The following is a 27,530-nucleotide window of genomic DNA, read 5'->3' on the forward strand; positions in this document are numbered from 1 at the left end:
AACAAAGAAGGGCCATTTGGTTTCCATAACTCAGATCATATGACTCCTTCCTGGAACGTCCACTTGGGAAGCAGGGCACAAAGCCTTCCTCGTCTGCTCCTCAACTGGGCCCTGTTTGGCCTGAGGACCGTGCCAACCTCACTGCCACCTCTGCCAAGGTCTGTGGTGTTGTGACGTTTATGGGGCCATAATCCACCCTGAGGATGACCGAGGCCCCTGGGTCCCTTTGTCCACTAGGCAGCCATTTCACTGCTCATTAGCATTGAGTGGGCAGGGGAAATAGAGAACAGGAATTAAGAGCAGCCACTGGCTTCTTTGCAACTGGGAAGGAAATTTGGGAGGGGCAGGAGTTTGAAACCAGAAGTTAAGGGAGTTTTTAGATGAACTGTAAATGTAAATTTCCTTGCTTTTTACCAAAGATATTTTAGAATTTGGTGCACATCCTTGATATAGGTAAACCTAAAGCTTTTGTCTTCAAGAGCCTGATAATCAGAAACTGGATCTAAATCAGGATTTGGGATTAATGATTGTCAGTAAGTCAAACTGCCAAAAGTACTCGAGGCTTGAAAGCTGGGCTTCCCTGAGGCTGACTACTGAGTACACAGAGGAGCAGGGTAAACTTCAGAGTCAAATAGATCCAGGGAGCTAGCCCACATAGGACACAGCAGACCTCTCCTGTCTTGCCTGCTGCTCCCCTTAGCAGTGTATTTCAGTAGATCTGCCTGTTCTGCTTCCCACTCCTGTCTCTGGTGAATCCTCTTGTCCTCTCCCTCTCCCTGCTGCTCTCTGGCCTACACCCCAGTCTGTCTATGAATAAATAAATAAATCATAAAAAAAAAAGAAGAATAGCACAGCACTTGGCACTTTACAAAACATTCAGCAAATATTATTCCACATTATTACAAGGGCATTCACATCTTCAAAATAGACTATGTGAATGGGTAGTTTAAAAGCAGAAGAATTGAAGGCTAAATTTTTAATTGCTTAACTTAATGGTTCTAACCAACTAGTACCTTTTTAGACATTAAGGATTGTCTAGGAAAAATGAAAAGTGTATGAAGATAAATATTTTTTTTTAAAGACATATTTATTTATACAAGCACTGGGTACAGTCAGAAGCGCGTGAGGGTGAGAGAATTCACCAGAGCCAGAGCGGAGAGCAGAACAGGCAGACTGATGAACTAGACTGCTGAGGGGAGCAGCGGGCAGCAGGAAAGGTCTGCGCACCATGTGGAACCCTCGCCCGGCAGCCAGGGATCGAACTGGCGCTGTAGAGGCTGTGGGCAGCTTCACAACCCAGTGCTCAACCGCTGCGCCACCGGGGAGGTCCAGGATAAAGATGTTTTGTGTATAAAACCTTAGGAAACTGAGGCTTAGAAAGGTTAGTTAATTGAGTTATTGTTGCACCATTAGTAAATGCCAGAGCTGGAATTCAGGCCCAGGTTTTGTTGAAATGACTCACTCAAGGTCAACCCACCAAGTTTTATGATTAGCCTGAAATACACCAGGAGCAGAGGCTCTTTATACCTCACTACTTGGGAAGCAAGTGGTCCAAGAGGTTCCACTGGGGACTTAAGGTACCAGTGGGAGGCATGTCTTCCAGGAGAGGTCAGGAGAGAATACTAGGGTTGAAGAGCTGTGATAAGGTTCAGACATCTCCTAGGAAACCCTGATCTACTGTAATGAACCCACATTCCAAAGTCACTCACTCCAATGTGTACATTCCCAGGTTTTGCTATTGGATCAAACATAATTCTTTTCAGACTGGTAAAGGAAGGGATTTCCTCGAATTCTTCTCTGCATTTGGTAACTGTCTAATGGATTTGGGATAAAACCAGGATTAAAATTCATTAGCCAATGCAAACACCAATCACAGTGAATCCTTTTACAGAGCTGATTAAATAATTCAAATACTTCCCCAGTCTTGGCAATTGTTTCTAGATATAAATATTTATTTATGGCCAAAAAGAAAAGCAAAATAACCCTCAGTCTTATCTGGAGGAGCTTGTTGAAACTTTCCAAAAGCTGATGTAAGTGACAAAGTGGAGTTTACATTCCTACTGTGACAAAATAATGAAGTTTAGGGACTAAATGAGCTCACCCTGCTCTTGCTCCCAATCTCCCCTGGGCCTAGGGTGCATTTTTATGGCATCCCTGAGCCAAGTATAACTGTTCAGCACCAAATTATCAGCTGGTTTGGGAATGTGTCTCTGAATGAAGGGAAAACAGACAGGCTAAAGTTAGGCTGGATGTTTCCACCTTCTCAAAGACTTCAAAAGCAACCACTTAAAAAAAATTGGACTTTTAAAATATTGTGCAAATATCTGAAATAAAAGTGATTGAGCTGGCCTCCAAGTCAGTGACACTTAAAGCATCAGGCTTGAGCTTTCTGAGGCCCTTGCCAGAAAGAGGCAGCTGTTGCGCTACATGGCCTGCCTGCCATGATAATATGAGAATGTGGGGGGTCTATACAAAGCTAAATGGGACCCATTGCTTAGAGAAGAAGCAAGTTGACATCTGTTGGTCATGTACTATGTGCAGGCTCTGGGCTAGAAGGCTTTCAGATGGATGAGACAACAAATCTAAGGATTTGTTTGCTAGAAGTTAAACTCTATACTGGGGAATAAAGAGAGGTTTCTAACTAGAAAAGCTGGACAGTGTGGTTTTAAGGTCAGAACAGTGAGAAACAAGAATCAAAGCAGGATGAGAAGAGATGGCAGTGAAGCACAAGTAGATGGGAGCAAGTTGGGACTAATCTTCAGAACATAGCTTGTCTACTACACTGTCCTCTCAGGACTAGTTGGAGCCAGAAGTATTCCTTTCATGTGGCAGAACCGAGCTGGCCATCAGCCATTTCCTCAGACATGACCCACACTTACTCACACCTCCCCTGGTTTGCAGTTGTTGCAGGCTTTCCTTGGAAGGCCTTTATGACTAGTCACTAGGAGGTGGGGGGTGGTGGGGAAGAGCTTGGTCAGTAGGTCCTGGGTAAGTTCTCTGGAGCTATACATAACCTTCCAGCAGTTCTTACGTTAGAGGTGTCTAGGACAGAGCTTTGGCTCCTGCCCTGTTCTCTGGGGGCAGGTTGGAGTAGAATGGAAAACAACAAGCACATGAATCTAGAGTCTGGGGTCCCTTCACAGCTCTGCCTCCCACTGGCTATGTAACACATTCCATAACCCATAGAGTTCTCACCTCTAGTATGGGAATAATACTTATTTTATAGGTTGTTGTCACTGTCAATGAGATGATATTAGTAGTGCTCAACACTTAAAATGCACTCAGCCTAAGCCAACTGCTATTAACTCGGAGTACTGCAGAGCTGATTGTCTGAGGCAGCTGCTAAACACAAGATGTGATTGTGGGCAGAGACCAAGTAGGTGTTGTAACTAATTTATGGAGTTGTGTTAATGTTCTTTGGCAGAGCTGTGACAAGAAACAAGTCCTTCATCCCAATCTGTGGATCTGTGGATATGCATCTAGGCAGTAAGTCTCACATGAAGGAGATTTTTCCCCTCAGGAAACAATTAGCAATGTCTGAGATAGTTTTGTTGGTCAAACTGGGGGTGGGGGACTAATGGCATCTAGGGATAGAGACCAGGGAGGCCTTCCACCTAAGCAAAATATTATTTGACCCAAAATGCCAATAGGGCAAAGGTTAGATATCTGATATACTGTCTACCATGGCTTTATATTGTTCTCTGACCCATTGAAGAAGACCCTCAGCTATCATGGGGTAATTCACAGCTCCCAGAGAAGTTAGCAGTGTTTTAAAGTGATGGGTAGAGGTGGGGGGAAAGGGAATAACAGCTAGAGTGCATTGGGAGACATGTTCTGGTTGGAGTAAGGACGGTGTTTATGGATAAATCCCCCACGCAGGCTTCGATGGGTTCTGGTTTTCCTAGTAGCAGATTGTGTGGCCCCTGAGCCACTCTGCTTTGTAACTGAATTGGCTCTCCCCAGAGTGAGACTTACACTGCTGCCCAGGTTGAGATGGTGTAGGTGGGAAGTCTGGTAGAGTCAGGACAGCTTACATCTAAATAGCAAACCAGGACTTGGCACTTGAGGGCAGTCTTGGGAGGAAATGATGGGGGTTACCTTGGTCCTTGTGTACATGGGAATCAAGATGACATCCTGAGCCCGGAAGGAGAGAAAGGAAAAGATGAAGGACCATGAGTCCATTCCAGGAGGCGTGCAGGGACAGGATCCTGCAGTGCTGCTGGTCTCCGGATTGCCTTTTTTGGGGCTTACACATTTTCAGCCCCAGATGAGGTTGCTAGACCCAAATTCTGGCACACTAGCTGTCCTCAATACAGCTAGTCTGACTTCTCAGGATGTAAATTATTTTCTGCCCATATTCATTGATATTTTTATTAATTACGAAAGTAATACATGCTTAGTGTAAAAAACCCACGAAATACAGAGAAGTACATAAAAAAGAAATGAGAATCCTTGGTAATTCTAACTTCCAGTGACACACATCATGAACACTATCTCACAGTTCTTTCCTATGCATTTTTTCACATAATTGGGATTATATTACACAAAATATTATAGTAGTTATCTCTTTCTCTAGCTGAAGTTAATTGGGGCAGCTTTAGATATTACAAGAAAACTCAGTGAAGGTGATCGGACTCAGGCTCTTGCAAAATATTTCCTCTTCTCAATAAATCTACACCAAAAAATTCTTGACTGTTGACAATTATAAAACTTACAAATTATCTTCTAAGCAAAACATCAACCTTTAAAAATTATGTAAGCCTGAGGTCAGAATAGTATTGCATTCAAAACAGCTGTAATTTGCTTAGAAAAAAATGTATTTCTGAAAGCTTTGTTTTCAGTTGGTGGAGGACAATTCAGGATTCATGTACAAGTTATGTGTCTCCTGACACACAAACTCTTGCAGCTGTGCACAATTAGGTTTGGAAAGATTTTGCCTTTGGAATTGGGATTGAGGGCAAGTCCATCCAAAAGTCTAAAGCCTTCTACACAATCATGGCCATGACTGCTCTTAAATAACACAAACCTGGGCAGAGACTCAGGGGAGAGTGGGAAACAGACCCCAGGCGCATACTTGAGTATCTGTGTAAGCTGGTGTGGCATGCATGTTAAAGACCTGAGCTGAACTGAATGGAGGAGAGAACCACCAGTAGTCTTTCTTTTTTTCCCCCTTTGCCTTAGTAGCATTTAACCTTTCCTCTAAATGACTGTTGAGCAAATATTTGAAGGATGTCAGTGTTAAAGGGTTCTTACTGGTCTGATCCTTCTTCACGTTAACCACTTTCTCTCCCATTATTTTGTTGAAGTGCACACACAGATACTGGAAAGCCTGGGGCTCTTCCCCCCTTGATCCAAGGCATTTTTCTTGAATTTGAACTCAACATTTAATTCACTAACATGTTCTGAGATCTTTGGAAAGTAGCTAAATCTGAACTGAGGTTTCCTGTGGACAAAATGAGGCAGAACAGTAGGTATAAGCACCTCCAATAGGGCATACATCAGAGTGACGTGGCCATATGGATTTAGGGGATCCCTGGATCTGTGGGGATATGTTTTGGAAGCAATGTAGAGAAGTGATAGAAAGTCTCTGAGCTTCTGCCTCTTGGTATCTGGGTGACTTGGTATACTTCATCTCTCTGAGTGTCAGTTTCCTGCAGCTAAACAGGAAACAAATAACTCTTCCTTACTGGGCTGATACAAGGAAGAAATGAGATAGTATAGGGAAGGTATAGGGTAGGTGCTCAGCAATATGCATCTCCTATCCTGTGGGTAAGCTCCCTGGTAATTCTATTGTGCAGAATAATAATCACGAGGTGAGATGCTCTGTTGCACAAAATTACATCCATCATCTACGTTTGACATCAGCTCTCCAGGGATGCATCCAAATTGCAATAATACTTTCAATCACTAAATGAACCACTAACTGGTGAGAAAGGAAACAAGAGACTTTTGTCTGGGGAGTTAATGTTGTCCTTTTCTCTGAACTCCCTTATCATCTGCCACATAAGTGCACTACGATCATCTCCTTAGAGTGCCCACAGCAGTCTTGGAGCCCAGATATTTTCTCAGATGAGTAGAAATTCTGGATAATTGGACAGATTTCTAAAAATAAACCCACCAGAATTTCTATATTTGAGTCTCTATATAAGAGGTATCTCTTATCCCCTTGGGAAGCTAGCTGAGCCCCACTTTGGAATTCTTAGAACTGTCTTCATGACTAATGTTTACTTAAAGAGAATATCTTCAAAGAGAATAAAGTTTTATCCTCTGATAGCCATATCTAGTGAATAAGACTGGCAATCAAGCTGGGGAATAAAATTTTGCATCAAAAAATAAACGAACCCATAAAACCACAAAACTGATGTCTCACCTGTCCCGTGAAGTTGAATTTTAGTGAGTTTCTTGAAAAAAATCAGTCGCATAATGCCTCCATGCAACAGAGGATAGCCTAGCATGTTTGTCATTACTGCATTAGTAAAATGTCCATTTTTTCATTTACTGTTCATTAAAATGGATCCTTTCTCAGCTCATATATCAGGGTCTCCCGTTTAGCATTCTGATCTCCCTACAAATGGAGTTCCAATTGAAAGTGGATCTTTTCCTGGCATAATACAGTGGTACTGGAGTTGGGAAAAGTGCAGCCAGAACAAATAAAGCTTATGTGAAGATTTCCAAGATATTTTCTTGGCCAAGAGAGAGTTTGGCTTGGTGGTTTGGAGAACCAACCAAATATTACACGTAATATGTGTGCTAGGGCTAAATAATTAGTAAATTTTTTAAATTAAATTTTAAATAACTGCTTTGGTTTTTCTTTCTCTCATTACATAAGGGACATGTGATTACAGAAAGCAGAAAAGGTAGATAGAAAGAAGAAAATAAAAATTAATAGTGGTCTCATTCAGAAGTATATACTGTTAACATTTTGATCTGTTCACCCAAAGCAATGATAGTGAAGGCAAAGATAAACAGCTGGGACTACATCAAATTAAAGAGCTTCAGCACAGCAAAAGAGACAATAACCAAAACAAAGAGAAACCCCACCGACTGGGAGAAAATTTTTGCACACAACACTAATGATAAAGGACTAATCACAAAAATCTACAGAGAGCTGATGAGATGCAACAAAAACAAAGAAAATAATCCAGTCAAAAAATGGGCAGGAGAGCTAAAAAGAAACTTCTCCAAAGAGGAATTGCAAATGGCTAGCAGGCATATGAAAAAATGTTCAACATCACTTGTAATCAGGAAAATGCAAATCAAAACTACAATGAGATACCATCTTACACCAGTGAGAATGGCACATATTACAAAAACTAGCAACAACAACAAATGCTGGCAAGGATGTGGAGAAAAAGGAACTCTCCTGCACTGCTGGTGGGAGTACAAACTGGCCCAACCACTATGGGGAGCTGTGTGGAGATTCCTCAACCTACTAAAGATAGAGCTCCAGCAATTCCACTCCTAGGTATTTACCTAAATGACACAAAAACATTAATTCCAAAGGGCACCTGCACCCCTATGTTTATAGCAGCACTATTTACAATAGCTAAGCTATGGAAACAACCCAAATGCCCAAAAATAGATGACTGGATCAAGAAGATGATACACACACACACACACACACACACACACACACATGCATACACACAATGGAATATTACTCAGCAATCAAAAAAGATAAACACATGCAATTTGCAGCAACATGGATGGAGCTAGAAGGGATCATGCTCAGCAAAATAAGCCAGAAAGAAAAAGAAAAATACCAGATGGTCTCACTCATAGCAGGAATTTAGAAAACCTAAATAAGGGACCAGGAAAAAGACTAATTATAATAAAGTGAAAATCAAAATCAACAAGCAACTATAAACCAGAGACACACTACCGGGGCAGGGAGGGAGGGCAGGGAGAGGAAGGATTAGGATCAAAATAAGAGGGGTGCAATTGTATGGGGAATATAACCAAAATGAAAATGCATACATTGTGCAAAAATGAAAAATGATGTAAGAATTATATAAAATAAAAGATTAAAAAAATTGTTGATGTGTGTCTTTCAAGGCTCTCTTCCTCTGTATATAAATGGGCATAAAACAAAGATAGCATCAAGTACTATTTTTTTAACTTATTTTTAACATACATTAACATTCTCCGTATCAGCAATTTTAATTGTTTTAATATTATTTAGAGTGAAGTATAATTTATATAAGGAATTATCTATTGTTAAAAATTTATGTTGCTACAATTAGATGTTCTGATATCCTTCCTCCCTCCCTCCCTCCCTCCCTCCTACCCTCCCTCCCTCCATCTTGCCCTCCCTCACTCTCACTCCTGTATTTTTCCTTTAGCCATTACAGACAATATTATGATGACCATCTTGTAGCCAAGTCTTTATAAACATTCCCAAACATTTTCTTTTAATGAAGTTGAAATTAAAATTTTGGGTCAATAATGTATGAAAGTTTGATCCATTTTAAGAATTGCCTTCCAGAAGATTTAATGGTCTCTCACCAATGATGAGTGAAAATACTTGTTCATCCTATATATTTGACAATACAAGGCACTGTATTTTTTGTTGCTCTTTGCCATTTTGATAGATTATTTCAGGTAGCATTTCCTTGATTAAAGTGAGCATTTTTCAGATGCTTATTGTCCATTATTATTTTTCTTGTAAATTTCCTTTTCATATCGTTTACCCATTGACTGATGTGCTCATTTTTACTGATGTTAAGCTCTGTCTGTATATTAAAGCTGTTGACTCTTCATTATCTACATTACAGATAATTTTGGCAGCTTTCTGTTTCCCTTTAGGTATGTTTTGGGATGTAACAGAAGAATGAAAAAATATGCACTCAAACTATTAATATTTCCCCTTATGGTATCTCCCTTCAGTGTTGTGCTTAAGAAAATCTTTCTCCACTGGAAAATTATGTAAATATTTATTTTTCTTTCCTGCTGGAACTTTTATAGTTTCATGTTCACATTTAAATTTTAGTTCATCTGGAATTTGTTTAGATGTAAGGTGTAAGATAAAAATCAAACTTAATTTTTTTTCCAAGTAGTTAGCCAGTTGTCTCAACACCATTTTTCAAAGAATCTACTCCTTCTCTGCTGATTTGAAAGGTCATTTTATTTTACACTAAATTCACAGAAGTGTTTTGGCTCTGTTTATGGATTTTGTTTTCCTGTTCCAGTGCTCAGTTTGCCCTTTGTGGCACCAATCATACATTGTTTCCATCACTGCAGCTTTTTTATACATCTTAAAATCGCCTAGGTTTCCACAAAAGTTTCCACATTTTTCTTGGCTATGCTTAAATGTTTATTTTTCCATATAACCGTTAGAATTATTTTGTTAACTTAAAGAGTCCCATTGAAATTTTCATTGAGGTTGCATTAAATGTAAATATTAATGTGAAGACAATCAATGTCTTTCAATACTCACTTGCTTTGACAATCAATGTCTTTCAATACCCTTTAATTATAGTGATAATGATAATAGTAGATTTATACCAGCAGCCAATGTTGATGGACAGCTCACTGTCTGCCAGGCACAGCTGTAAGCCCCACTTCTGACATTTAAGCCTCATTATAGTACCCAACAGTGGTGCTGTTACTGCTGTACTCATTTTACAGACAAAAATTGAGTCATGGAGCTGTCAAATACCTTGCCACGTTACAAAGCAGGGTAAGACAGGGCCAGAATTCTCTTCCTGGGTGATGGTATCAGGCCTGTGCAATATGCTACTGGGCTCTGCTGCCACTCCATTTATTTGTGCTTTCTTCATATATGATCGCAAGTTTCATAGCATTTTTCCTATATATATTTACAAGTTTAGTTATATTAGTTCTCATTAGATTTCATTTTATGTTCTGTTTTTCCTGTGATGTTTTCTATTTGGTCATTATTGAACTCATGCAAGCTATTGGTTGTTATCAGGTAGGTATTTATGTTAACCATCCAGTTTAATAGTCCTTTTTAGTTTTATAGAAAGAGAAACCATTATCTCTTTATTATTATTATTATTATTATTATTATTATTATTATTACGAAGATGAACTGGGATATAGGCCAGAGGTGCAGTGTTGAGAGGATTCACCAGAGACAGAGTGGGGAGCAGAATAGGCAGATGTACTGAAATACACTGCTAAGGGGAGCAGCGGGCGAGACAGAAGAGGTCTGCTGAGCCATATGTGGGTTAGCTCCCTGGCCAGGGATTAAATTCAAGACATAGAGGTGATAGTGCTAAGACTTAAACCCTAGGCGACCAGGGAGGCATGACAATCATCATTTTAAAGTAATGATGGGCTGGCCTCTTTAACTTTATTTCATTCTCTTTAGTTTATTTTTTAAAATTATTTAAATCTATAGCATTGTCCAAGAGGGTCCGGTAGCACTAGCCACCTAATATTTATGTTGATTAAAATCAAAAGAAATGAATAATTTAGTTCTTCAGATGTACTAGCCACATTTCAAGTCTCCAAAAGTTCATGAGGCTTGTGGCTACCATACCCACTACTATTTTACATTTTCATTATCAGAGTAGGTTCTATTGGACAGTGCTGCTCAAACTTTCAGATTAATAGTATATAATAATAATGAACTGGGTTGTCCTGCTCTTCCTAACTATAAATAAAGTGAATACCTCTAAATAGTGATTTACCATTAAATGGTGCTGAGTTTTGAATTCAAACTTCTCTTTATATTTTTTACTATGTTAAAAATCATACCTTTTTCTTAGTTTTCTAAAAGTATTTTTTATTTGAAATGGATAATGAATTTTAATACTTTTTTTGGCATTAAAACATTTTGCTATGTAAGATACCTCCTCTTCTCTGAAATTGTTTTAGTTATTCTCGTCCTTTTAAAACACATTGCTGGAGGGCCTCCCCGGTGGCGCAGCGGTTGCGCGCTGGCTTGCGAAGCTGCCCGAAGCCTCTGCAGCGCCGGTTCAATCCCCGCACACCGCCCCCCCCCAGGGCCCCACATGGCGCGCAGACCTCTCCTGCCACTTGCTGCTCCCTTCAGCAGTGTACTTAGTCACTCTGCCTGTTCTGCTCTCCCCTCTGGCTCTAGTGAATTCTCTCACCCTCCCGCACATCTGACTGTACCCAGTGCTTGTATAAATAAATAAATCTTAAAAAATAAAATTAAAAAAAACCACATTGCTGGATTTCATTTACTAATAGTGTATGTAGATGTTCATCCTCTATGAGCTTGCCCTCAAATATTCATTACTTCTCATATCCAATTTTTTAGAAACAAAGATTAATTATCATACAATGTATTTTAAAAGCCTGTTATTTTCTTTGGAATATTATACATCAGATATGGGCCATTTGTCTCTTAAAAATCTGGTAAAACTTGGGTGAAAAAATTCTAGAACTGTTGTTTTGGTTGGGTGTGGGATTTCCTCATATCTCTTTTCTAGAGCACTCATTTCAACTTCATCTGTCTAATCTGACTTAAACTATCCATCAGGTTGTGTTTAATGACTATATATTTTCAGGTCTAGAATTAATACTAGGTTATTCTGCAAATCTGCCTTTGTTGCGTGTTCTTCCCCTTATGTCAGGTTACTCTTTTTACACATTTAAATTGTTTTACATTCTCTTTCAAATTCTTCTGTCCTGTCTTCTTGCTTGTTCTCCTGTTTCTTTCATCCATCTTCCTATTGTTTGTCACTTGGTGTGGGAAGCTCATCCTCAGAGGAGGTTGTTGGTTGCTGGGCAGCTGTACGTTGAGTTGGACACATGTGACCTCTGCCAGCTCACAGGGGTTTGGATGGTAATGGGTACATTCTGGGTTTATTTTCCTTATTTGGTGCTTCTGTGTCATGTTTGCTTCCTTGGGTCATTGAGACACTTTTCCATTCCTCATGGAGTCTGACTTCTGCAAGAACTCTCTCTTGCCAGTTGCCTTCCACAGGCTGGTGTGCTGTATCTACATTAGCATCACATTTGCAAATGGCAGATCCTAGGCCTGATGCCTCCTCAGTTCTGTTTCCTGATTAGATTTTGCATTTCTTTTTTTGTTTCCTGTATCTGGGGATTTCCTACTCTTTCCTCTGAGCAAGACCACACATTACAATTTTCAAACTCTTGTTTTATACAGAATTGTTGGATCTGTCATATTGACCATAAGCCCAGAAATTCAGATCTTTAACTGGTTACTTTATTCATTTATTTTTAAGCAAAGGCAAAGAAGGTAGAAGAGAAGTGGCTGGTAACCTATGCTTTTAATTTCTGACTACATGTAACATCTAAGAATATATTTAAACAATTTGTACTTTTTGGCATTAATATGTTGGCATTTTACTTGTATCTTAGTACAATATGTGTGAATATTCATAGCCACTCAAGATATATATATAATATATATAAAAATAAATGTTTGCTCTATATCTTTAATAATTTTGTATAATTCATTCAAAGGCTTAGAAAGTCATGTTAATATCTCCCACAATAAAGATAGTTTTTCAGTTTGCTCTTTGGCATTTAACAACTTTCGCTTCATATAATCTGCTGCTGTAATATTTGTTGAAGACTCTGGGGCCTGTATTATGTTTGAACTAGCTAGAGCCACAACAGTCTTAGCATCATTATTAGCTACTTTTTATTACAGCATTTATCGCCTCTTTTTTTGTTATAGAATGTAAAGTAGTATTTAGGAAAAACTTGAAAGAGGAAATATACATAATAAGAACAAAAGCAGTTAAAACTTGGGATGTACAGGAGAGAAAGAATAATGGGAAAAGTTAAGGAATTTAAATTTATCTTATTTTGTAGGGATGGTTCAAGAGAGACTGTTATATTCACAGGGTTGACAGAAAATATATAGGTTTTAATATGTTGCATTTTAAAATTTATCTTTTCTGACCGCCATTTAGTGAATGGCATGAACAGGTGAACTGGCATGAACAGGTGAACATTTGAAGAAATGTTTTCTTCAAATTCCATTATTTTCCCTTTAGAATATTTTTAACAGCCATATGCTTGCATTTAGGAGTGCTACATGCAAAATATCATGTTGTTGAATCACTGCCTTCCTCTTTCCAAACTGTCAATGTGGTGCTGGAAGCACAATTTCATTTGTGGCTTAAGCCAAATCCCTACCCTAGAAGTCTTTATTTCTATGTGAATACGAATGAGCTTGAGAGACTGTCAGGTGTCTGCAAGTAAATATTAGGACAGGAAGGGAAGAAGAAGAATGGGCTGGTTTCCCAAGAAATAAAATTTCATGGAGAAATTGGAAAATAAGTCTTCAAAATGCCACCTTAAAAATCCATAATCAACTTGAATTTCATTTTCTCTGAATACACCATGTCTGTAATCATCCAGGCAATGGCACACCCCATGCACCCCATTCATCTTCAGACAGGGGTTGGGTCTGAAGACGCCCTTGTCTGGGAAGTCTTCTTTGAAAGGTGTGGATGACTTCAAGTTTAACTCTCAGAATTTTCTGATCTTAGACTTGAAATTTTGCTTAGAGAGAGGGAAGGTAGACTCAGGTAATGTCACATTAAAGGGGTGGAGGGAAAGGAGGTACTCTATAAAGTGACTACTGTGTGAATATCAGAGATATTTCAATAGATTTATTATTTCAATAAAATGTTTTCAAATAGCACACACTCTCTGGATGCATGAGAGCATTTTCAAGTATTAAAAGTAATTCAATGTTGTGAATGTTTGGAATTATTCCAAGGCCAGGAATTCCAGATGTTTGTCAGGAAGCCATTGTATGTGTGTTGAAATATTCAAATGGATTTTAAGATATTAAGGAAGAAAAAAAAGAAATATGCCTCAATTCTTCCTTTTTAAATACAGAACAATTCCCACTTCAGAAGTGGGTACTGAGCTAGTGTGAGTGTGAGTGGTTAGTTATCCTTCTTGCCCTTTGTTTCTCCCAGGGCAACTGTGCACCCCCCAAAAAAAAGGAAAGCATTTAAAAAAACATGGCATTATAGAAAACACAGTATATTATTACTGTTTATCACTGCAGATACTGAATCAATCCTTATCTATGTGATGAATGCCAGATATAACTATGACTCAGTGCTTCTGGCCATCTGTCCTTACATAACTAGTCCTCCCCATGTCACCTAGACAGCTAAGGGAATCACATATGTCTTTAAATCAAGAGTTTTGCCAGCTCCAAATGTCTTGTGAAAGTGCCAATATAATGAAATTCATTTTTTTTTGCATGAATTTGTATTAGTTCCATGTCCCTCTATTTCATGTCAGTATTCACCATGGTAAGACTTTCTTGGCTATTCCAAGCAAGAGTCATCTAGATTAAAAAAAATTCCAGAATTTATACATGCAAGCCTAACAGTACGGGTTTTGGTTTATTCAGAATTCATAAACTCAGGCCATCTATCTTTCACTTACACTTGACAGTTCCTAATACCTTGTTAAGGACATCAGTGCCCTAACCAACCAGTGCTAACATTGCACCTGAGAGGAGTGACTTAGCAGACAAGCTGGTGGGCTATGGAGCAAGTCCCCTGCTGGCTTTCCTGATGGAAGCAAGGGAGCCATGGTGGGTAGCCATGCTCCAGCAGGGAAGAACCTCTCTGTATAATGCGCTGTGTATGGATGTGCTAACTGATGGGACTAGGACTTCCCTTCCCTGAAGCAGGATGAAGAAACCCCTGGACTCTGCCAGAACTTACTGAGTGTGACTGAGTCATTGATCTTGAAGCTGCAGAGGACCCTGTCCACATTTCGGGCATGTCGGAAGCCATTTCCTCTCACGACTACTTGAAATGATTCTGAAATGAAGCATAATGATAAGCCATTAATTGACTGCAGACCATTAGCTTGAAATGTCTCATCTATCCCAATTTAGGGTATCTGTTAACTATTTTGTCAGGCTTAAAATAATAAAAAATTAGTTCAGGTTGGAAATCAAAAGCAACTATGTGGTGGCTTTCACCATGGACTCACCCCCTCTTTCTTACTAGATGACTGTAAAAAAGGTATAGGAGTTCCTACTTTGATTTCCCACCTTTGTTCTTGCTGTTCCTCCTGGAATGTCTTTCTCCCCACTCTCTGACATTCAAGTCCTGGCAGTTTTTAAAACTAATGATCACAATCAGGCGGTCACAGGGGTTCTCCCTTGTTCCATTGACTCAACTCTTTTTGTATCTCTTTTACATACTGGACTTCCCTGAAAGGATTTCTCTAGAATTCAAGGTGCTGTAAGTTTTGGAAAACTACCACCTTATGGCATTTGGTCTTTCTTGAACAAAGCAGTATGTGATTTTGTGCTGTCTGGTGTCATTCTTGCATCTTTTTTTGCCACAACTAGAAAGACATTCCTTTAGGCCAGGAACTAGTAAGTAGTGGCCTTCCCTTGTCTGCTCCTGCCGGGCACAGGGCAGCCATACTAGTGTTAGGTGAAATAATTGTGTGTTTGGGCCTCTCTGGTGGCGCAGCAGTTGAGCGCTGGGCTGCGAAGCTGCCCTCAGCCTCTGCAGCGCCGGTTTGATCCCCAGCCACTGGGTGAGGGTCCCACATGGCGTGCAGACCTCTCCTGCTGCCCGCTGCTCCCCTCAGCAGTGTACTTCATCAGTCTGCCTGCTCTGCTCTCCCCTCTGGCTCTGGTGGAATTCTCTCACCCTCCCGCACTTCTGACTATACCCAGTGCTTGTATAAATAAATAAATAAATCTTAAAAAAAATCATTGTGTGTAGTGATAAGTCAATTTCTTGCTCTTTGAGACTGGTTCTCAAGCGTTTCCTGTTTGGACTAGGTTGACCCTGTAGTACAATTAGTACTCATTTCTCTCTGAATGGAGGAGATACTATATTTTGGGCTCTTTAGCCCTGCACATTAGTTTCACATTGGCGTAAAGCATGTTGAATTAAAAGGTGCCAAGAAATTCCATATAAAGTAAAAATAATGATGATTTACCAAGGAGAAAACCAACTAATTATTTGGCCAGCTATTCAGGAATAGTTACTTAAGTTTGATGGTAACAAATAGGCAACATTCTACTTCGTTGTGGTTTTGTCTTTTTGTGTATAAAAATTGGGGCTTGGGATAATGCTGTGGAGGAAAAATGTGAGAGCAAAGGAGTAAGAAGAGAAGTCACAGGAAAAAGACACTATTTGTGAAAGTGGATCTTAAGCTCTAAATTGCTTTTAAAATGGAGATTTTTCTTGGAGGCAGATTGGAATTAGAGGACTAGCAGGAGGTACTCTTCCAAACTTTAATAAATATCATAAGTGTATCTCACCTTCATTCCCAGGAAACTAATTTAGCGATGGTGTTTGCCAGGCTAATAATAACATGTTAAATTGCTCCCTTGTGTGCCAAACCCTGTGCCAACTGTTGTATGTGTTTGATGTCTTTTAAACATCACCACAGCCCAGGGAGATACAAATGAGAAAAATGATCTTCATAAGGTTCAGTCACTTGTCTGAGATCACAGGCTAGCAGTAAGAATCAGAACTGGAACCAGGTCTGTCAGGCATCAGATGCCATGCCCCTAAAACTCTGCTGCTATGCTTAATACTATTATGCTGACATAGATACTTATTATCTTGTGACCACTGACAAATCAGAGATTGATGTGTCTTTTTTAAGGCCTATTTTATTTTTATTTCAGGCAAGTCTACCCATTTTGCAGAAAAGTAGATTTGGCCTAGATGGGGAGCAAGAAAATGAAACTTATGTAAAAGAACCCAGAGGCACTGCACAAAGAGTACAAGTTAGGACAGATTTTTTTTTTAGAAGTCTAAAGAATCTTAACAATAAGGAAATTGAGATTTTTGACATTTTCAATGACTTGATCAGGTCATGTAATTAGTAAGCAACAAAACTGGCACTATACTGCCTTTGTTTTGAGCTACTTTAATTATCGTCATGGGCAAGTGCTTTTTTTTTAAAGACCATAAATCCTATGAATATTGAGTATTTACATAAACATGTGCTGCATATACATGATTGATAAGTTTAGAGATAGACTCAATAGTTTTCTTTAGATGTCTGTGTGGCATGTGACTGATCACACAGTTGGTTCAACAAGCATTTTATTAAATGTCAAGCACTGTGGAAGAATCTATTGTATCATATGTACTCAATTAAGACTATTAAAAACCTATTTCTGTTTCCAGTTTTAGTGACAGACATACAGAAATCTGCTGTTGGATACTATCACTGATTAAAAATGGTTTCTACCTCCTGATTGCTTTGACTACTTTCCTTGCATTCTCAAAGATCGGAGAAGAGAAGACTCTGGAAACACAGGCTGCATGCCAAGCTCTCTTCTCTAACACCATGTTCTAGCATTACCACTTCAGCTGCTGAGTCCTCTATAAAAGAGGCTGCCCGTTTGTCTGCTTGGCCCGACCTCAGGGTGTTTAGGAAGAAAGACAGCAGGATTCCATGATGTGGAAACCAAACAATTTAACCCCCAGAGGCCTGGGGCAGAGATGGAGGAAATGATGCTGTGTGAAGCACACTAGAGCAGAGGCCAGCTGCCACCCTGCCTCGTAGTTTCCATGTTAGTGAGCACATTTGGTTTCCAGAAGAGTCCAAACATCTGACCCAGCAGCCCATCTGGAATGTCAGCTCTTAGTACATAGATGTTATGTAACATCACCCTGTCAAATGAATCCATGGGCAACTGAGAACCAGGACACACCAGAACCAGGACTTACTGATTTAACTCCATTTATCTCCAAGGCCCTGAACTGCTAAAAAATGTACAGCTAAGTATTCTTAGGCAATTTTCATGCTGGATTACAGCTCCTACAAGAAGCACCTCAGGGGAATTTAGGGAGGAATTTCTACTTTACAGTCACCTTTGATCTAATCTTTTAAGATACATATTCTTTGAGATATCTTTAAGATCAATGTTCATTATTATTCTGTCATTCATTCTCAATTATAATTTAAGCTTCTTGATGGTAGAGGCCATCATTTCTATTTCATCAGAATCTTTGATGCTTAACTCAGGGCTGAGGTGTCTCAGTGTAAGCTCATTGAATGAATAAATAAATGACTTCTTTTGGTATAGAAAGTGAATAAAGGGGAAGGACAAGGTAGTCATTTATTCAGGTTTCAGTGAGGTCTAATCTAGCTTATTTTCTGAGGCTTAGTAAGGTTTATGAATAAAAGATGCTCAGCATCATCTGCCATAAGGGAAATGGAAAACAAAAGCATGAGATATCATTCCACACTCATGAGAATAGCTAAAATGAAAGAGATTGACAATTACCATGTTAGTGAAGAAACTAGAACCATCACACATTGCTGGTAGGATGTAAAATGGTATAGCTACTTTGTAAGCTACAATAGTTTGTCAGTTCTTCAAAAAGTTAAACAAAAAGTCATAGCATTACCTTATGACACAGATGTTCCACTCCAATTGAAAATGTATGTCTACACAAAAGTTTGTATATGTGGGTTCACAGTATCATTATACATAATAGTGAAAAGGTGGAAACAATCCAAATACCAATCAACTGTTGAGTATGGATTCATGTAGTGGAATATTATTCACCCCTAAAAAGCAATCAAGTTCTGACACATGTTATGACATGGATGAATATTGAAAAATATCATGCTAAGTGAAAGAAATCAGATGTGAAAGGCTACATATTGTATGGAAAGCGCATATTAGCAAATTCATAGAGACGGAAATAGATTGGTGTTTGTGAAGGCTGAAAGGAGGAGCCAATGGTGAATGATTGCTTAATGTTTTTTTTTTTTTTTTTTGCGGGGGGATGATGAAAATATTCTGTAATTATATAGTGGTTGTGGTTGAACAACTTTGTGAGTAAATTTGAAGCCACTTAGCTGTACTCTTTAAAATTATTGTTGGTGATAATTCATCTTATGACTCCATTTGAATTTGATCTCTTATTAGATGCTTAATGTAACATGTAATGTCTAAAATATAAACTAGAGGTTAAAGTATATTAAGTGCTTTCTGATGCTTAAATTATTCTAGAACTTTAAATTTTTATAATTATTTATATATAATAGCTTTAGCAAGGTATACTTAACAAATAATAACTGGCATATTAAACGCATAACTTGATTAAGTTTTGACATATATACAATGATAGGATAATACCACAATAAAGATAGTGGACACATCCATTATCTTTAAAAGTTTCCACTTGCCTCTTTGTAATCTTGTCCTTCTGCCCCTCCCAACGACTACTCCCTTATAACTACTGAATGTTTCTTTGTTATTGTAGATTAGTTTGCATTTTCTAGAATTTTATGTAGATATAATCATACAGTAAATTTTTTGTTTGACTTCTTTTACTTAGCAAAATTATTTTAAAACTCATCCATAATTATTTTTAGATTTATGCATAGTCTATTCCTGTTTATTGCTGAGTATTATTTATTATATGGATAAATCACAACTTGTTTATCTAGTCACCAGCTGATGAACATAAGAGGTGTTCCCAGTTTGACTATGAAAAACAGAGCTACTGAACATTTGTATGCAAATCTTTGGGCAGATATTTCCTTTTTCTTGGGCAAGTATCTAGGAGTAGAACTGCCAAGTCACATGGTGGGTGTGACTGTAATTCTTAAAGACTGTTAGAACTATCTTCCAAAATGATGGTGCCATTTTATATTCCCATAAACAGTGTATGAGAGTTCCCCCTCCATACAGATAGAGCTTTAAGTGAAAAAAAAAAGATGGAGTGGAAATTAAACAAACCATTTAGAAGAGGAACCTAAGGGCCAGTCCTAAGATTTGAAAAACAACTGTGAAAGATATGAAACCACTATTGGATGTTGTATAAATGTGTCTGTTTTAAGCATCTAATTCCCAAATGGTAAACACGAAGCCTAAGATTACCTTTTTTATGTAGGTAGAAAAAAAAACACTCAATTTTATTATAAACAGTGGGAAACAACACAGTAGGAACAAAACAATTGCTTCTGAAATGACAATGTGAAGAGCTAATTATAACCTTCTATTTCTGGAGTATAAAAACTTCAAACATAGAGCAGTTGGCAGGTTGCACACTTAACCCCAATTAGTTCCTTCTGGTGTACTTACTTACATAGCACACTGTGAGCTGCTCAAGTTTAAGGCTAACTGGTTGGGAATAGAGAAAAATTGTGCCTAGGCAAAAGGGTGCATTTCCTAGAGAGGAGTCTAAGTTATGCAGAGCCAACCAATTAACAGGACAATTCTAATTACATAGAGGATAATTTAGAAAAATATTTAGCTAGGGACTTCGTAAAAAGACTCTATATTGGAATGGACACAGAATTATTGAAATACAGAGAATGTCAAGGGTTCTATAAAGGCTCTGTGCTCAGAATGATAAAGAATAGGAATAAACACAGTAACATAAGTACTGCACTAAATGGCAACCATATATATGTTTGGTTTGGGTATTTGGGTGATAATAGGGAGAGGTGGAAAGTATGGTAAACTGGAAAGAACAGATGCTTCTTTTAAAGAGGAGATAGTCAATCTCCAATATCTTAATAAATACAGGCCAGTGTTGCTATATCTGATTTTTTAAGAGAAAGTGAAAATATGAAATTTTAGGTGAAATCAGAATTTTAAATGTTAGTAATAAAAAATTTTAATGGAGTGTGGCTCTAAAAGAACATATACACAGACCAGAAAAGGTTTGTAGGCTGCTAGTTTATAGCTTCTGGCAATGGAGGAGAAGGCTCTCTCCCCAACTAGTTTTACCAAAGACATTGAATCAAATTCTTTTTGATCAAAGCAGATTAGGTATTCTTCTTGCTCTCCCCCCATTAAGATTTCCTGTTAAAATGTAAAATAGTTCCAGGTTGTACTTATTTCTTCAGCCAATAAAAATAATCAGCCACTAATACCTTAGTGAAAATAGAATCAAGTCTTTAGAAATTTAAGGAAGGAAACCTCAAGGATTTCTCTGGATAGTGTTTAGTTACAGATGGCCATTTTGCCGCTGCTCATGTAATTCCTGGGGTGGAGATCTAAGGCCATCCACTTCACTGTTGGAAAACTCTAGTTGTAAAAGTTGCATGTGTTAAACCAAAATCTGCATTTCTGGATTCCTCTCTAATCTCTCCATGGTGGTATCCTGAAGTTATACATAATAAGCCTAATAATTCTTTTCTACATGGGAATTCTCCAAACATTTAAAGATGCTCCTATGAGTGTCTCATTTCTTTGTCTAAATCTCTGTGGTTACTTCAGTCTTTCCTCATTCCAGAAGCATCTCATAAGTGCTCCCACTGCTCTCTGAGCAGGTCTCTGCTGTTGTGCTTCATGCAGGAAGAAAGGAAAGAAGGAAGGCAAAAGGGAAGAAAACACCAAAGAAGAAATGGAAAGACAGATATCGAGAGAGAAATATTGACTCAGTGAATGAATTACGAATGTGGTTTCCAGATTCATTGCCTTTTCTCCTAAAAACATGCCTGTGTCAAAGGCTTTCTTAAAATGTGGGACTTGGAACCACAGTCTGAATGTGGAATCAGCTCTCTTGCTGTGGACATTCAATGGCTATTGATGCACACTAAGGTTGTATCAGTCTATTTTTTTTTTGTCAGAGGCATTCTTGCTGGCTATAAAGACAGCCATCGCTCTCCTTGTTCTGCCCCGCCCCGCCCCCCCCACCTTCCTGCATTAACTGTAACAGTCAGATTTTCCTAGACTTTCCTATTTGAAACCAAGTTCAAAAATGTTAAATTTGTCCCATTAAATTTTACCCTGTTATTTGTACTCAATATATAAAGATCTGTGTTGGATCTAAGTTTTCTGTCCACCCAGTGTATCATCTTGCTGCCTCTGTCAGAGACAAGCTTGCTGTCAGAACTGAGTCAGTTGCTGAGTTCTAAGTGAAAGCCAGGTGAGATCATAGTCTTGGGAGAATGCAATTGTTAGCAGATCCCCTTAGGCAGGACAAGCCTAGGCAGGGCTGCACAGCAGGGATGTTGTAATTCACTGAGAGTGAGGATAGGGGACTGAGGAAAGTTATTTGGGGAAAGTGCATTCTAATATCTTCTTCTCAGAAATGTCTAAGGCTCAGGCCTATCATTGTTTAGCAATATGAGCAATCAGTTATTTCCTTGTTGACTTTCTCGTCCAGCACATTTTAAGTTAATTAATCAGTTTGCTGGTACTTTGAACCTTATCAGTGTTCTCCCTAATTTTTTTTTCTGCATGTTTTCTCATCTAGTTATGATGTTGCCAGCATCGATGACCTTAAATCCTGATTAAAATGATGTTGCTCAAGACAAGACTGTCCACACTCAGTTTAGTGTTGGAAGTCGGAAAGGTTTGCTAATATACATAAAAAATCCCAAACACTCCAGCAAAAAGCTGTTAGAAATAGTTCATAAATATAGTAAGGGGGAGCCTACAAAATTAACATACAAAAATCTATTGTGTTTCTATATACAAAAAGCAAACTAGCATAAAGAGAAACCAGGAAAACATTTCTATTTAAATTTCATCAAAAAGAATTAAATACCATGGAATAAAATAGAAGTGAAATCTGCACACTGAAGTGTGCATAGAAGTGAAATCTGCACACTGAAAACTATAAAACATTATTGATAATAGAAGACACAAAGAGATGGAAAGATAGCCCATGCTTGTGGAATGGAGGAATTAACACTGTTAAATATTGTTATCTAAAGCAAGATGAAGACTCAATGCACTTTCTACCAAAAATCCCAATGACTTTCTTCACAGAAATAGGACAAGAAAATCCTGATTTTATTTGAATTACAAAAGACCCCAAACAACAAAAATAATCCTGAGAAAAAAAAGAAGAAAAATGGAGCACTTACTCTCTCTGACTTCAGACTATACTATACTACAAAATAGTTGTAATTGTACTATACTACAAAATAGTTGTACTATACTACAAAATAGTTGTAAATAGTTGTACTATACTACAAAAAAAATGAAGTTGAAATAAAACAGACAAGCAGATCAATGGAACAAAACTGAGACATCAGAAATGAAACCACATGCATACTGACAACTAATTTACAGTTAAGGAGCCAAGAACCTACACTGGAGAAAGGAAAGTCTCTACAATAAAAGGTGCTGGGAAAATAGACTGTCACATACAAAAGAATGGCCACTGTCTAACACTATACACAAAAACTAATTCAAAATGGAATAAAGACTTGGAATGTGAAACCATAAAAGATAGAGTAGAAAACACAGGCCTCTTGACATTAACCTTAGAGACATGAAAATAAAACTTCTGTACAGTGAAAGAAATGGCTCAAAACTAAGATACCTACTGAATGGGAGAATGTATTTGCACATGATGCATCCAAAAAGGGGTTAATATCCAAAATATAAAAAGGACTCATAAAATCCAACAATTCACAGAAGCAACCTGATTAAAAATTGGGCAGACGATCTGAATAGACACTTCTCCAAAGAAGACACACAGATGGTAAATAGGTATATAAAATGACAGTCATCACCCCTTATTATCAGGGAAATGCAATCAAAACAAATATATTTCACTTCACACATTCTTGTGAGAATGGCTATTATCCAAAGACCAGAAACAACAAGTATTGGAGAGAACTTAGAAAGAAGGGAATGCTTGTACACTGTTGGTGGGAATATAAATTGGTGCAGTCATTATGGAAAGCAGTATGGAGATTTCTCAAAAAATTGAAAATAGAAATTTACCTCTGGGAATTTACCTGGAAAATACAAAAACACTAATTTGAAGCAATATATGCACCCCCCATGTTTATTTTAGCATTAGTGACAGTAGCTAAGACATGGAAACAACTTAAGTGCTTATCAATGTAAGAATAGATAAAGAATTTGTGATTTATGTACACAGTGGGACACTACCCAGCTATGAAAAAAAAAAAAAAAAAAAAAAGAAATCCTGCAAGAACATGACTAAATCTGGAGGGTATTATGCTCTGTGAAATAAGTCATATGGAGAAAGACAAACACCACATGGTTTCACTCACATGTGGCATATAGAGCAGGCAAACACATAGACAAAATAAAACAAAAATAAACTTTCAGATTATAAAAATTTTGCCTCTGATAAATAAATATATATATATGTATACTGACAAATGCAAATGCAGTAAATTACTGCTTGAATAATTAGCACATTGTTTTAAACTTAGTAATTAAACAATGAAAAATGGCCAAAAATTGATGTTGCTGGTAATGTCTGTCATCTTGTTTTGTATAACAGTTTATAATTTTCAAAGCACTTTCATGTAAAACTCTGTATCTTCAGTGTCACTTAAAGAGGGGGGTAAGACTAGGTCTACCTGACAGGTATGCATAGCCAGGGTCAAATAAAGGGGCTCCAGAGCTTCCTACAGAGAATGATCAGCAGTAGATCTAGGAAATCCATGGAAGAACTTTTGGTGCAAGCTATCCTTTGGAAATTTCATTTTCTTCTCAGTAAACTTATCTTCTCATTATTATGTTTAAGCTTTATAATCCTAATTTAAGAGAGGTGGCAACTTATCTTTCTCAAAACCCAAGGTGAACTTCTATCATTGTGTCTTGTATTAATTTTTTTCCTTTTGTCAAAAATGAAATAGAATGGATAGCTCACTGTGATATGGAAACTATAGTTTGTCTGTAAAATATGCAATACTGCACATAAGCCAAATACTTAAAAAAAAATCTAAAGAAAGATTCCTTGGGTTGAATTTATGGGAGATTTGTTTTTTTATTGGTTCGACCAAAAGAAATAATCTCTTCCATTTATTTTGTTTAAATTTGTTAATGTATTTTTACCTTTTCTTCTTGCATTTTTCTAAAAAACTGTCTTTTGCTTAATTAGTTTTTCTTTCCCACTTACTAAGAAACATGCTATAATCTATGAATTTGCTGGGACAAGATCTTGTAGATCCTGGTAATTCTGTGTTGTATTCATTAAGTTTGAATATGTGGGGCTTTTAAAAAATTGTTTTATTGAACACCTTAGTGGTGTGTAAAGGAGATTTTTGCTTATTAATAATGACCTGTGGTGAGTCTGGTGTGGAGAGATACACTTGAGGAGGTGTGAAACTAGTCCCCTATCTCATATACAGTGTTGTAATGTATCTCTACTTAAGAAAATGAATTAAGAAGATATTTTTGTATTGTCCTAGTAGTTCAGATTTTTGTTTTTATTTTTAGCCTTGTTCAATCTGTGGTTATTTATTTCTAATTTTGCTTCATTTTGACACTTTCAAGGTATGGTATTAGTATTTTATGATTAAAATGTTGAAAGAATATATGAAGCAAGACATTTAGCCAACATTTACTGACTATCTATTAAGTGCCAGGTAATCTACTGGTCAGTGGGAAGTGGAGAAAAATAAGATTCTTTTTCTGTCCTCAAAAATCCTAACAAATGGGAATTAATTAAACTAGTAAATTAACAGAAATTATATTTATTGTCTTTAACTTTCTGAGCCACTATGAAGTTGCAGCATCCAATAAGATTGTTAAACTACAAGTCTGAGTTTTCTTCATGAATACCCATAATTGCATAAATAAGGAACGCTGCTGTTTTCTAATTATTTTCAAATGAAGGACCTAGAAAAATTATAGTGGTATATTCACCCTGACATTGATGAACCCAAATTGAAACTCGTTACTGTCCAGACCCCTTTCCAACAGCTGGGGCTGGGCTCATGTGATCATATCCTTTTGTCAAATTTACATAGGTAAGATTTTTCAATTCTTTTTCTTAACAAGGTTCTCCTGGATCGTTACCTGTGGCAACCGCATTTGTCTTTACTATCTGTGTTACTAGGTAGCAGCTATTGGCATATACTATTGAATACATATAATTTCTTGAAATCTTTCAGCTGTTCCAAAATATAACTTAGAAACTGGAATGAATTCCTCAGGGAATCTCTTTGCTTATACCAATCAAATATGTCATAGAAAATTTAAATGTAGAGTGTTTGAAAAAGTTGGAAAGTTCTTCCTTAATGCTTGCTCTCTTATAATATTACATGACATATTTTCTGTGATAAACTGGCATTTGGTATCCAGGAGACTAGGAAGGTGTTATTAACAGTGAACTATCAACAGTGAAAGATGGAGGCTTTTGGAATATAAGGAGTTAAGGTGAGAGACTTTATATTTTTTTGTATATCCAGTACTGTAGCACAGTGCAGGGCATTCAGTGGGTACTTAAGACTTATTAAATGAATAAAAGAAACCTGTTTGGAACTATATTGCAAAAGCTAGCATGGTTGAAGTTTTAGTTTAGTCTCTTACAATACAACATAATATCAAGATCCCAATTTTGATTAGTCAGAGAAAATACTGTGAATAGAAGGCTGATTCTTTGTATAGGTAGAGATTTTCTGCATCACTGACAAGCTTATAATGTCCCATTAGTGGGACAACTGGTTTTGCCTACCACCATTTTGTGAGGACTGGTAGATTGAGCAATGGATTAAAGTCAATGTATTAATTATGGAGAAAGACAAGCAAAATTATATAATTAAGTATGTCAACATTTCAGGGTTGGAGTATGATCACTGCATGAGAACTGCCATGGGGATAAAGGGTCAGACTCCACGTCTGTACAGAGTGGTGTGTTGGTGGTTATACATGGGAATCTATTTCTGGGAAAGTATTTCTGTGCTTCCTTTGTAATTAGCTGCCGTGAAGAGAGAGAATTTGGATAGTTTTTCAAACTTTCAAACAACTGACATGTTGCTTCTTCCTTTTCTTTTTTCCCTAGAAGCAAATTAACTTAGAGTTCGCCTCCTCTTTCTCCCCTTTGCCTTCTTGTTCTGCCTCCCCTCCTCCCCACAGATGAGAGATAAATGTGTGATTTGAACTAAAAAGTTTTGTCATCTGTATAAGTGCAATTAGCATTTAGTTTCAGTTTACCTCCTGCACATATGGTGGATGGTTCAGCTGCTAGGATTTCAATGCAGGATTTCTTCAAAATCTAGGAGGAGAGGAAATAAAATAGTCAAAGCATGTTTTATTTTGCTGAAACAGAGGAGTAACATTTTGCTTTTAGCTTCCAAGATGTGAAAATTCAAGGACAAAGTGTTTTAGTGGGAGGGGTAACATCTTTACTGATATCATTAATGTCAAACATTCAGTGAGCTAGCATTGTGCTTGATGATTTTGGGTGTCCCCAAAGTCATAAGAATTATTCTTTTTTTTTTCTTTTGGGGCTGATTTTAATCAATACTATGATATGCTAGTCCTCACTATGGAGAAGTTTAACATAGAGTTGGGTACCTGGGACTTACACTTAAAAATATAACAAAAGCCAATCACATGTGGTAGGTGCCAGGGTGAAGGGGCACAGAGCAGGGGCCATGGAGTTCATGAGGAGATTGCTAAGGGTTGGAAGCCTGGAAAGAACTTCATGGAAGAGATGGGCACTGAGGACAAGACTCAATTGGGTAGGAGGTAAGGGAAGATTAGGCTGCAGGCACAGAAAGGTGTGAGCAAAGGTGAAGAAGTAGAAATACACAGAGCTCTTAGCTGGAACAACAGGAGCTTGAAAAATAGAAATAAAAGAGAAAGATAATGAAAAGGGCAAAAGGATGAAGGTAGTTAAAAGATCCTC

General features: G+C 37.7%; 1 protein-coding gene across 1 annotated transcript in view; it reads right to left on the minus strand.

Moving 5' to 3' along the window:
- Positions 1–27,530, minus strand: part of ANTXR1 (ANTXR cell adhesion molecule 1) — a gene marked incomplete at its 3' end in the record, with an annotated part of 210,237 nt that overhangs the window by 108,129 nt on the left and 74,578 nt on the right. Inside the window, exons 9-10 of the mRNA XM_084234447.1 lie at positions 26,834–26,894; positions 14,667–14,765 (exon numbers count right to left, since the gene is read on the minus strand). Coding sequence (XP_084090573.1) covers positions 14,667–14,765; positions 26,834–26,894 — 160 coding nt within the window. The remainder of the gene's footprint in view (positions 1–14,666; positions 14,766–26,833; positions 26,895–27,530) is intronic.

This window comes from Talpa europaea (genome assembly GCF_964194135.1).
Source record: "Talpa europaea genome assembly, chromosome: 6".
NCBI classification, from domain to species: Eukaryota; Metazoa; Chordata; class Mammalia; order Eulipotyphla; family Talpidae; genus Talpa; species Talpa europaea.